Source organism: Primulina tabacum, chromosome 5, assembly GCF_025594145.1.
Source record: "Primulina tabacum isolate GXHZ01 chromosome 5, ASM2559414v2, whole genome shotgun sequence".
Taxonomy (NCBI): domain Eukaryota; kingdom Viridiplantae; phylum Streptophyta; class Magnoliopsida; order Lamiales; family Gesneriaceae; genus Primulina; species Primulina tabacum.
Window position 1 is genome coordinate 15880354 of NC_134554.1, and position 13113 is coordinate 15893466.

Genomic DNA, 13113 nt, shown 5'->3' on the forward strand with positions numbered 1-13113 from the left:
ATAAATATATTTGCAATTATGAGAAGAGACAGTTTAATTATAATTTTAAATCAACATTTGATTGGGGTATTTATAGCATGCATGGGAACATTTTAGGGTGATTGGTTGGTAAAAAAAGGAAGTTAGAAAATAGTGTGTGAAAATCAAAAGGTTAGTTTTTCTTGTTATTATCGTTGCTAGACACGTTTTTATCCTCTTACAATCGGTCATGCATCACGTTCTCCAATATATAAATACACCCAATCACTACTTTTAAATATATGTTTGTGGAAAATTGCAATTTTAGTTTATGGTTGGGTAAATATAATTAATTGGCTAGTCTTCCACTAAGATCTTGGTGGTTTGATGCTTGTACATATTTGAAATTCAACTAAAGACGCAAATTTCTTCCCCCCACACCGAACCTAGTTAGTTGTAAGTCCAACATATATGATGATATCTGGGTGAATCGGGTGAGCAGGGTCGAGGCAATCCACCAGATGATTATGAGAGTTGTATTTGAAGAAAAATGAACAATGAGATATATATGTGATGAAAGTATATCTGTAAGCTATGGCTTCTAACGTGGCTTGCAGACAAGGAAATGAACTCGTGAATGAGCGTCGGAAGGATGTCCGGCGTAGCCACTCCGATGTTTAAGTCAGCAGGTGAAGATGAACCAGTGTAGCTTCGAGAAAAATAAATGCTACTGGTGTAAATATATATGTTTTAACATATGTCTCAATGAATTTAATGCACAATGAACTTGCTATTTATAGAATGAAAATCAAGGATTACCTTGTTTTCAGTTACTACTTGCCACTTGTAATCTTAGATGTTGACTTTCTGTCACGTCGTCTTACTTTTTCATTATGTCACATCAGTAGGATTTTATCAAGAACGCTTATCGAGGTAAGATTTTTATGCTCTTGCATTCGAGTGGGGCACTGTTATCGAGGTACCCGGGTAGAAATCATCCGGGAGCTTATATGAGAGCCCGGGCTTCCGGTTGCCCGAGGAGAAGATGTCTCGGGTATCCACCTGCCGGGCTTCAGAAGAAGATTTGGGATATCCATTTAATATGTCGGGTCATCCATGACCCAGATTCTTATGAAAATATCAATATATATGTTATTCAAATTGATAATTTATTCGGTGAATCAATCGAGTTATGTTACATTCTCTTCATTAAAAAATTTATAATAATAATTAAAAAAAGAGTTTTAAAAAAAGATCCAATTTAGCGGAAAGGTAATGGGATTTTCAGACATTAATTAGTCTCCATGACCGACTTCAATTAACCTCCAAAAATTCAAACGCACTATGTAATATAATAAACAACAATTATATTTATTTTTTTATTTTGTAAAAAAAAAGGACTATGATCCATTTTCAAACGCACTATGTAATATAATAAATAACGATTATATTTGTTTTTAAAAATAAATAATAAAAAAAACAAAGTGACTATGATCCATTTTGATTATCAATTATTCTTGTTTGGCTATTGCATTAGGAAATATAATTCACAAAACCAAGTGACGTAAATAAAAAATTTAATCATGGTTGTGAATAATTAAATTTGACAATCACTTAACAAATTAATTATATATCTACGTATCATCATTAAATGCTTGCCACACTTGAGAAGTGTTTAGACATCCTTGACTCTTCGTCGCATTTGGATTTACAGGTTTCGATTATAGTTTCGTTGTTAATAATATAAATTCATACATATCTTACTTTATACATTAGTTAAACAAAATAGAATAAATTTCAAATGACTATAATATTAGGTGAACTTGAAATTCAATCTATTAACACTATATAAACATGCCAAGAGAATTTAGATTTTATGATTTTGGTTATCTAAAAATACAAATATATATATAAATACATATAAATCATCCGTGTATTATTGATTTAAAATCATAAATTTTCAATATAATTAAATTTGCCCTATGTTTCTTGGACCATACTTTTGGGCTTGAGAGCAATGAATTTTGATATATTCAAAGGGATTACATATTGGTTGTGTTTTTTCTCATCTAATTTCATACAAGATGTTCATATAACGAGCCCAAATATTTTTATTTTAAAATTATATATAATATGAACATCTTATATAAAAATATATCGAGTCGTATTCAAAGAGAAAGTACGTACATTGACATTAATCACCACTTATTTTTTATACATATGACATTAATCAAGCTTATCTTAGTTTTATAAAAATAATATATAACATTAAAATTCTATTTTATTGAATGCTCCAACCAAAGAGATGAGAACAATGGAATGTGAAAGAGATTGATTGTCAAGAATTAAGGTGGTGGGGTGGGCTCACTCTCATCATATCTTGTCTTCAAGATTCTTTCTCCATTATTCTGTATGTGAAAGAGATTTTGATTGTCAAGAATTTTGGATAGACTTGCAACACTTGGAATTCTTTACTTTGAACCATGGTTTTTGTGATACGGTCTCACGAATTTTTATCTGTGAGACGGATCAATCCTACCGATATTCACAATAAAAAGTAATACTCTTAGCATAAAAAATAATATTTTTTCATGGATGACCCAAATAAGAGATCCATCTCACAAAATACGACCTGTAAGACCGTCTCACACAAGTTTTTCCCTTCAAAATATACGCGCGCAAAAATTCTTAATTGATTTTTTCATGAGTCAATTTTATAAAACATATCTTCTATTTAGCTCACTTGTGAAAAAATATTAATTTTTTTTACTAAAAATGTTAAAAAATATGACATGGTTGACTCGTCACACAAATAAAGATCCGTGAGACCGTTTCACAAGATACCTACTCTAAAATATAAATATCAAGTTTAAATTTTTTAATATAGTGCCCATTTTCTTATAGAAAAGCCTCATGCTTGGTTGGGGAACATTTTGAATGGAAATTTTAAAGAGATTAGGCATGTAATTTATTAGTATTTTATTAATGGAACGATTAATGGTTTCGTTCTTGTACAAGGTATTAGATTATTTAATTATCGGGTGTCCAATGGATGAGTTAAAATATATATAGTTTTGAAATTACACAATTTCTTTTATTAAACAAAGGTTAAATACGTAAACTACCAGAAAATCATGGAAACATATTCTTAGTTTTCGAAGAAAAATTATGCATCCTTTTCCAATCTCTACAATTATTCATCTATTTCATTGAATTTTTGCAACTCGAATAAGAAAGGTTTTATTATTTATTTTCTTTAAACTTATTGTTTGAGAGAAAAAAAAAGAACGTGGAAAATCAATTAAGATGAATCTGGATTCATGAATTTCAAATGTATTTTTATAATTTTAAAGAAGCGAGACCATATAATTCAAACTCACCTCTTGATGTGTTTCATGTTAATAAAGATATATTTCAAGTTCACTCGATAATCGAGACATTCAAATTCATTCTATTTTGTGTCACTAATGTATAAATAAGTAAGATTTGATTTAAGATTCCATATATTGTTTCATTGTTAATAATAAAACTATAATCGAAATTCATGAATTTCAAATCAGTTCACCCAAATTTAAATAATTGTGGGATTGCCAATATGAAATAAAGTAAAATGACATTAAACCTTTGTGGCATGGTTTTCTTGTTTGAACTTTTGAACAATTTCAAGTTTCTTTTTCTGTCTCCACAAATTGTTGCATGTAGATTCCATTAATTAACAGTGAATATATTTTTATCATTATTAATATTTGATTCCCAAAAGATTGCATTTAATCGCAGGACAAAGAATAGAGCCAACATAGGGTTATTATTCATTCTTTTCAAAATCAATTAATATAATAAAATTTCAACTGTCAAAACCATTCTCACTCATTGATTAGTTTAATGAAGAGGTTATTCACAGTTAACGAGATCCTATCTATGTGAGCACTACTCTCACTTCATTTCAACGGATAAGATCTTGCCACACATACAATTTCCAAAAAAAAAAAGTTAGTCCTATATATGTATGGGCAAATCTTGGCCATCCATCCTATCATGGGGTCAATGTCCACATGAGTAGGATGAAATAAACCAGCTTTTAGAGAGGGTATAACAAATCTTGTCTTGTACTCTTGTTCCACACAATATTAATGCTTATAATCAATTAGTTGAACTCTTTATCGATCGGGTCGGTTCGGTTCGATTCGATTCAGTTTTTGATTTTTTATTTCGCTTTTTTTGGTTTTAGGAATATATAATCTAATATACAAACCATTTTCTTTCGGTTCGGTTTGGTTTTATACCAAAACGATTCGGTTATTTCGGTTTTAATATAATTATTTAAATATAAATTCTAAATTAATTAAATGAACAACAATTAACTAAAATTATTCAAAATATTTCTTAATTCACTAAATATCATCTCCAAAAATATAATATAAATAGAAAATTGATTTAAATTTCGATTTGTTCGGTCAGTTCGATTTTGACATATTTAATCTGAAACCGAACCAAATGAAATTCAATTTTACTATTTATATTTGAATTACAAAATTCGGCTTTTCGGTTAAATTCAATGTTTGGTTTTTTCTATTTTATTCGAAGTTTGAACACCGTTGGCTGAAATCAAGGTTAAATAATGATTTTCCATTCAATGAAGAATGAATCATTAAAGTTTTAACAACCTGAGAGTAAATAGTTCATTTTCATGGAGTAAATTAAACAAAATGAGAAAATATCTTTATAACTTGTCCTTCAATTCCTTTATCTCATATCAAAATCCTTCGATCCAAAGGATACACATAACTGCATAAGAATTAGCATCATCACAAGAATAAGTTCAAAAGGAAAGTTAAGAATATAGAATGGGATTCTTTACAAAATTTAGCCTACACCAATATTAGGTCTAATTAATTGTTGTGTTGTGTTCTTGAATTTGAAAATAAAGTTCATTAAATTGGAGTATCATATAATAATAAAATATTTTATAGTGAATTGAAATGGAAAACTATAATTTATTAAATTATGATATAATATAGTTTTTTTATTAAAAAAAGGCAAAGAGAATTTCATCATAAACAGAAGAAGGCGAGGGGAAGACTCAGCCTTCAAGACCAGTCATCAAACCAATTGTTTATGCCAAAACGTGAGTGGTTTGATTCGCTGATCGATGAACAAAAACAAAAGAACATGACCGTAAATCTAACGCCGCCATGTTTTTAAAGTCTTGTACGATAATAATATTCGAAAATGGAGCTCTTTTAGGACAGTACCGAGAGTTATCAAGAACACAACCATAGCCAATGTGAGGGTTTGTTGAAAACTGCAACAATATCAACATTTATTTGCTGAAAACTGACAGACTTTCGCAAATTAATTCAAATATATATTGTAAAGTTGTGTTTGACTGGATTAATTCAAATTGAATGAAGGGATTTGAAATCCATAATTTCATATACCTCGATCCAAATACACCATAAATTTCTCGGAACATAAACTTCGGGGTATATCTGAATTTCCAGAGAAAAGATTATGTATTGTACTTCATCTTTCTTATATGAATTAATATACCAGTTTATTTATTTTTTACACATATTAAAAATATCATTGAAACAGAGTTATATTTTATCCTTGCTTAATTTATTTGTATATTTTTCAAACTTAGTTAATAAAGGTGTGGAGTATGTAGACAGACAGAATGGGAACTAGTATATTCACAAGCAAAAGCAACACTTAAAGCAAGACATCATCGGTCCAGGAATTCACATTGATTAGGTACAACGTTGTTTCAACTGACAAATTACCAAGAAATTTCATGGGAAAAATGGGTCAAGGTAATGATTCGCATGTATTCGAATTCGATACAGAGGCCGAAAAACAAGCCTAATCCTGCAAAAATTTCAAGCAACTCGGCCTCAAGATTCTCCTCTGTATGTTTTGTATTAAGAGTCAGGTTTATCAAAATTCAGAGCCAAAGTCTTCCCATTTTCACGTCATCATTGTCTCCTAAAGATAATTGAATTTCATCATCTTCCTCTTCCATGCTCTCCCCTCCCGTCAAAGAAGTTGCTCTAGAAAATCCCGCCAAGTGTGTGTGGCGCTGAGGCGATCCGGACCGAGATTTTCTTTGTTTGGAAAACTCAGAGCATCGTTCTCGAGACAACATCCAAGAAGCTCCAAGAACAATAGGATGATTAGCGCTTGTTGAAGCGCCAACTCTACAAGCGTGGATGCGATATTTCTAAGACAAGATCAAGATCAAATCAAGAAACATATGGGTTTTTCTTATTGTGAAGATAGGAGGAATTTAAAAGAAGAATACGCAGGGTGAAACCTACCTGCAGATGACTCTTAACTTCATCATTGGAGAGACCGTCGACTCGCATAAGTTCTCTGATTTGTTTAGGAGTTGCAGCTGCAACGCGTTGAACAAAATTAAATGAGACACAATGCAAGAATTACTATTTAATGAAGTATGATCGGGTCCAGAAATCCAAATAGTTTTTTCCCTGTGAAGAAACGTAAAAGACACAGTTTTGGAGTTGGCACACAGCTCCAGCCTCCAATCACTCATCAATCTAGAGATGCAAGAATAACTCTAAAAGCAGAGATATAAAACACAAACTAAACAAAAGTCCCACATCAGAGAGAAACAGTGCTTTTCGTATTACTACGACGGAATAGGAGCAGAATAATTAATCTCAGATATGAATATGAGGAACGCAAATACTAAGACCCACCCAAATTTTCATGAATGTCAAATCCAAGAGCTGAATGAGCGATAAAACTAGAAACATATAGAGAGCATAAATTCGTTAATAGAATAGAAATGACTAGTCATTGACTTTCGACCTTGAGCACCTCCAAGCTTCTGCAGGGCATCGACAAAACGTCGATGCAACTCAGGTGACCAGCATCTCCTTTGCTTCCTAGTCATTTGCTGCGACTGCTGTCCACTGCTTAACCTTGAATGATTGTCAGTGTAGACAGTTGAACCTGATCTGCCACAAGTGGATTTTGAGCTAAAAGCACTCGAATTCATCTCTTCCGGGCGATTATTGGCCTCAGGTGTACCAAGAGAAAGCCTGGGAACCAGAGTTGATTCATCCCCATTTTTCTCCACCACTGGCAGCACTGGGAAATTAGTACACCTCTTAAATGGCCAGAGTGTCGTTCCTGCTATCCTGTTTTTACAACTCTGAAACAGATCATTCATCCCGGATTGATTAAATTTCACTTCCACTTCATATACATCAAGGAATACCACACAAAGCCATAAATACACAGCCAAGAAACCTTGTCATGAAACATGTCTTGGTAAAATACCAAGTTCTGCAATCTATTAATCAAGAAGATAGCACAAAAAGATATACATCCAGCCAAGAAACATATTTAGATGACATGTCCTCGAAAAATTCCAACTTCTCCATTTTATTATCAGGAAATCGTCTCAAAAATCCAAATATACAAGACCAAAAAACCTTGTCAGAAACAATCCCGGTAAATTACAAATGTTTCCATCTCATTTGTACCTTTATATTGTCCGGTTTTAATGTTTGTTCATCGTTAAGATGCTGATTATCAGAGTTCCACAACTGCACAGAACTCATCCAATTCATTTTATCTTTACTTTTCACGTCATCTTCACTGTTTTCAATTTTCTCACGTTTTTCATCAGCGATTTTCTTCGATGGCATGAATTCTTCCAACGGAACTGCGTTTGATTTCTCACGCTGCACCTCTTTCACTGCCACAATCGCTGCAAATACAATCCAAAACCCAACATAAGAAATCAACGTTCATGTACAGATTTTTATTTTATTTTTTCATTTTCTGAAACCAAAAATCAAATTAAAACCCAACTAAACAATAACAGTTAGAACCCAACAACGAAAACAAAAATGCTTACTGATTTCCAGGAGGAGCACGCAAAGAGGAAGCTCACTTTTGAAAGGTTCGATCTTTTTCTTCTCAGCTTCGAGCTCATCAATATATTCAGCAAGTTGCACAATCTTTTCAGATGGGCTATGATTTCTCAAAAACTCCGAAATCAACCCACCTATCGACGAACTCATCTCTGCCAATAGAAACTTGAAATCCAAACTCATACCCAACGCTCCCATTATATCTTTATTTTAATCACCTTATTAATTTCCGTGATTGCCAAGAAATTAAGCGACGACCCGAACCACGAGATACGAGGATAATCACGTGAATTTAAATGGAAGTGTAAAGAGAGAAAAAGGGAAGGAATGGGAAACGGAAGATTCTGTCAAACAACTTCGAGTCTTGACATAGATGAGGCGATAAGGGTGTGAGTTTCCGTGTATGTCTTGATAATATTAGAAATAAATCTAGTTTCCACCCTCAACTATAAGATAATTTTATTTTAGTCCGCCAAGTAATACATTCTCATGTTCCGGTCCTTTTAACACGTCAGTCCACTTTATATAAACTAGTAAAAGATACACACATTTAGCATATGTTATTACTATTTTTAATTTCATAACATAATACTAAACAATTAGCACGACACGAAATTATTTCAATTTAGTAGAAGTTGTTCGATTTAAAATAGAAGTTTTGTTTATATTTTTTTTAGTATAAAATATGGGTTGACTTGAGGATGTTTTTAGTAAGGTAAAAAGTATAATTATGTAATTAAATATTTTAATATCTTTTAAGATAATTAATCAAGGGTTTCGAACTTAATAATATAGTTAAATTAATAGTATTATTGGTTCATTCTCATTAAATATATAAAATAATGACAAAATTATAATTTAAATGGAATATTTGATTTTTAAACATAAAATGAAAAGAAGAAATGATTATTCATAGAACAATAAATAAAAAAAGATATAAATAAGGGATAGATATAAAATATTTATGATGACGTGTAACAATTATTAGAAATATCTATTAGATTAATCAGATAATTATCACAATTTTATAAATAAATTAATTAAATATATAGATATATATTTAATAAATAATATAAAATTAAATATAGTAGAATATTTATTGCGGTAGTTTTTTTTTTAATGAAATATTTCATTAAAAGGGTAAAAAATACAAGTACAGAATCAGATGGACATCCAAAGAGGACCCCAAGAAACAAAATCTAACTATGAATACACAACAAGTTGACATACATCAATAGAGCAAGGAATACATCGGAAAACATTTATCTTAATCCTGCGAACAATATCTTCAACTCGTGGTTTGTCATCTTCGAACATCGTCTTGTTTCTAGCGTTCCATAAGAAGTAGACCGTTGAGGCAAGAGCTGTAATCCTCATCCTAGAAAGTGTCGAGTTCCCTCTGTAGCAATTCTGGAATGCCTTCAGAACAGCTGATGGTGATCCCATCATTTTCCACATTCCCAACCAATCGCGAACCTCGTTCCAAACACTTGCCGAGTAATGACAAGAGAAGAATAGGTGTTGGGTAGATTCATTCACAGTATTGCACAAGACACGCGGTTTATCATCGACAAAAGGTAATCGATCTCTAGTAAGTAGTTTTGCATGAGCCACAAGCCAAAGAATAATTCTGTGCTTCGGAAGAATGAATGACCGAGTAAGTAGTGGTTTCCATGGCCAATTCCCCTTTGAGTTTGCGAACCAGTCATAAGCTCGAGACATCCCCTTATCTTCGGCAAACCAACAGTGTAAGGTGGCAGAAGCATTAGTGGCCGAACCCAGTCTCTGCAGTAGTGTGTCTCTAATCGAAATAATGTGCTTGATCAACGGTGATTCATCTTTGTGCCATTTCCAGTTCCATACATCACCGAAATTACTGTAAATATGATTGATCCATTTGATCCAAAGGTTGTCTTTCTTCAAGTGTATCTTCCACAATGTTTTTGCAATTAAAGCCAAGTTCCAAGCTCTTAAGTTTTTCAGCCCCAACCCACCATCTGCCAACGGTTTACAAAGAGTATTCCAAGCAATCAGAGGGCGTTTAGTAGGCCAAACAAATTTTCGGCACAAAGAGTGAATCGAATCAATGACACAATTAGGAACAGGTAGAACAGATAACCAAAAGCATTCAATGCCTTGAATGACTGATCTTATTAACTCAAGTTTCCCAGCATAAGAAAGTGAATGTCTTGGCCACGAGTTAATTTTAGCAGCAATAGCATTTACCAGCATGCAATAGTCTGACGATCTCAATCGTTTTGCAGCTAGAGGGATACCAAGATATCGAAAAGGTAGCATACCTGGAGTAAAGCCTGTCATCCTCAAAATTTCGTGTCTGGTTCGATCATCCATCCCTGCCATGTAAATGTTCGACTTTAACAAGTTTACTCGCAACCCAGCCATGTCCCCAAATTTGTTCAAGCAATTCATCACCATCTCAATACTACCAATATCACCACGGGATAGCAGCAACAAATCGTCGGCATATGCCAAATGAGTGATACGTAGATCACGGCACTTTGGGTGAAACCCATATGTCGGAGATCTAGACATCTGTTTTATAGATCGAGAAAGAACTTCAATACAAATATTGAATAAGAAAGGAGATAAAGGATCACCTTGTCTCAATTCTCTCTCTCCTTTGAAGTGGCCATGGTAAGTTCCGTTGAGTGCAATCGAGTAAGAAGTGGTCGAAACACATTCCATGATCCATTTGACAAACAAACTTGGAAAGTTGAAACCAATTAAAACCTCTTCCAGAAATGCCCAGTCCACCGTATCATACGCTTTTTGAACGTCGACTTTGAGGATGCATCTTTTTGAAACTCGTTTACGAGCGTATTTCCTCAAAAGTTCTTGTGCTAAATGAATATTGTCGACAATAGATCTTTGAATGCAACAAGTGAATGTGTTCATGGGTCGATTCGATTTATTCTGTTCAACTTCGATATGGTTTTTGATTGATTTTCTGAAAATGTTTGATTTATAAAATATGAAAATGGAAAGTGTTGCGATTGATTTTTGTAAATTATTGCTTTATGATATACGAATCCATAAAGCAAAAACTTATGTGAGACGGTCTCACGGATTGTATTTTGTGAGACGAATTTCTTATTTGAGTCATCCATGAAAAAATATTACTTTTTATGCTAAGAGTATTACTTTTTATTATGAATATCGGTAAGTTTGACTCATCTCACAGATAAAGATTCGTGAGACCGTCTCACACGAGACCTACTCAATCCATAAACTGAAAATGTTTGATTTAGAAAATGTTGTTTCTTTTTTACTTTCCCTAGTACGAGAATATTAATGGTGATAATATATAATTTGAAATTAATTTTTTGTGATAAATTGTGAAATATAATACGTAACGACTCATTGGGTGGGGAAAAAAAGGATTATTCCATTCTACCTGCTTGCAGGGGTATATCCAAGGGTCGGAATTTTTTCTGGCCCAAATTTTTTTTTTATTTTTTTTTCCCATGAATTGGAATCCCAACCATTCATATGAGGTGTGGACACTGCCCCCACACCCAAGATCGAACGAACCGGAAAAAAATAGAATGGCATTGATTTAAGCAAATTGTGTCGTGTTAAACTCGATTGGCTTGGGTTAAATCTTATTCTGGCCGTCATACTATAAAATTGTGGAATATATTTTAATAAAAAAACAATAAATTTAATAATTATAAAAGTGAATAAATAATAAATAAATAAATAAATAAAAGTATGTGTGTAGGGTAATGCTAAAGTCTTTGTTTTTTCTTTTCTTTCTTGCAAAGCCAAAAGTTGGCGAGATTCCTTCCAGTCCAAAAAATCAACTATCTCAGTGCATGGAAATTTGGGGCATAAAAGGATTCCTTTTGGTCAAATCAAGAAAGTGACACACTCATAATTCCATGGTTTTGGATTGAGAACAGATTGTCTTTTGGACAAAAATTAAAATTGGATAAAAATGTGTGTGAGGCGATCTCACGGATCGTATTTTGTGAGACAGATCTCTTATTTGGGTCATCCATGAAATAATACTACTTTTTATGCTAAAATTATTATTTTTTATTGTGAATATCGTTAGGGTTGACCCGTCTTACAGATAAAGATTTGTGAGATCGTCTCACAAGAGACATACTCTTAAAATTGGACAATATCTTTTAATTAATAACTTGTGATTTAATTTTTTGAATCGAAAGAGCTAAATTTATGTATAAGAACCTTGTTTTTTAGATAAAGATAAATATTTGTTAACGTCATATAAAATTAATCGCTACTAGATTGTAAATAGATGAACTTGTTACTAAAATGACTCAATCTAAATACATATTATTAGAATTTTATAATTTAGAAACAGCTCGATGTTGTTAAATTGGTAGTCGTCGTCTTCTTTTTCTTCTTGTTCATGTTCATTTTAATACATTGCGTTCAATCAATGTGTATGTTTCAACTTAAGCATATTTGGATATGGAAGTCTCTATGATGAAGAATGTCCTCCGGAGCCATCAACGTAGCGTGCACGGAGTATTAAGGTCAGCATCAACTACAAAATATATATATAAAAATTTAGGATATTTTTTCGATTTTAAAAATATTCATGAAATTTCCTTGGAAATTTTACAAGAGAAATCGATATGAGATTCAATTTTGGTATGTTTGGAAGCTTGAAATTTTGGAATATAAACCCAAATTTGCGAAAAATTTCACACTACGAGATGCAAGCACCGTTTGCACACACATGTATACAAAAAAAAATCGAATTTTTTAGACTTTTAAAAAAAAATTAGTATATAATATTCTATTTAATATTGTTTAAAATTAAAAATAAAATAAAATTAAGAATGTTCCAACACCTTATAATGAGGTGAAAATTGCATAAATATTTCAAGTAATAATAAAAGAAAAAAATGGGTTTAAATATATAATTATTACAATCATAAGTGGAAATCGATTCGCCGCATACGGTGACGCCCAAATATTCTCTCCACTCTTCTGCTCTTTCTGCCTTTCACATGCTGCGAACCTCCACCACTCTTTTTAGAATTGAATTTAATTAAATTTTTTAAATCAATTCTTATTTTCATCTACTTATTTTCTTTGTTATTACGTTGGGTAAGAAAAATACAATAATAATTTAAAAAATTTAATTAAGATATAATATAGGAGTAAATAATTATTATACATACTATGTAGATATCATATGTAAATATGTGGATAATAGGTAAGTCTATGCTAACTCCCGGTATTTTTGTATAAA

The 13113-nt window shown here is 32.1% G+C and overlaps 2 protein-coding genes across 4 annotated transcripts; both read right to left on the reverse strand.

The window, feature by feature from the left end:
- Positions 1 to 5670: 5670 nt before the first annotated feature.
- LOC142547047 (transcription factor HHO2-like) lies at positions 5671 to 8230 on the reverse strand. Its single transcript, XM_075655108.1, has 5 exons — positions 7847 to 8230; positions 7470 to 7696; positions 6790 to 7135; positions 6276 to 6352; positions 5671 to 6178 (listed from the first exon to the last, which is right to left on the reverse strand). Exons 1-5 carry the CDS (start codon positions 8058 to 8060, stop codon positions 5903 to 5905), a joined length of 1140 nt encoding a protein of 379 aa, XP_075511223.1. The 5' UTR covers positions 8061 to 8230; the 3' UTR covers positions 5671 to 5902.
- Positions 8231 to 9010: 780 nt separating this feature from the next.
- Positions 9011 to 10779, reverse strand: LOC142544859 (uncharacterized). Of its 3 annotated transcripts, XM_075651892.1 has the most exons (3): positions 10481 to 10779; positions 10163 to 10216; positions 9011 to 9859 (listed from the first exon to the last, which is right to left on the reverse strand). In XM_075651892.1, the coding sequence occupies exons 1-3, from the start codon at positions 10776 to 10778 to the stop codon at positions 9066 to 9068; spliced, it is 1146 nt and encodes a 381-aa protein (XP_075508007.1). In that variant the 5' UTR covers position 10779; the 3' UTR covers positions 9011 to 9065. The 3 variants fall into 3 exon arrangements, with proteins under 3 accessions (XP_075508007.1, XP_075508005.1, XP_075508006.1); XM_075651890.1 differs by having other exon boundaries at positions 9011 to 10216; XM_075651891.1 differs by having other exon boundaries at positions 10163 to 10779.
- Between the last annotated feature and the right edge of the window lie 2334 nt (positions 10780 to 13113).

Excerpts from the sequence above, each read along its gene's own strand:
- LOC142547047 (XM_075655108.1), bottom strand. The coding sequence starts at position 8,060 with ATGGGAGCGTTGGGTATGAGTTTGGATTTCAAGTTTCTATTGGCAGAG. Across the intron at positions 7,136-7,469 it reads TAAAACCGGACAATATAAAG|AGTTGTAAAAACAGGATAGC; the intron begins GTACAAATGAGA and ends GATCTGTTTCAG. Across the intron at positions 6,353-6,789 it reads GAAGCTTGGAGGTGCTCAAG|CTGCAACTCCTAAACAAATC; the intron begins GTCGAAAGTCAA and ends AACGCGTTGCAG.
- LOC142544859 (XM_075651890.1), bottom strand. The coding sequence starts at position 10,778 with ATGAACACATTCACTTGTTGCATTCAAAGATCTATTGTCGACAATATT. Across the intron at positions 10,217-10,480 it reads AGAGAGAGAATTGAGACAAG|GGATGGATGATCGAACCAGA; the intron begins GTGATCCTTTAT and ends TTTACATGGCAG.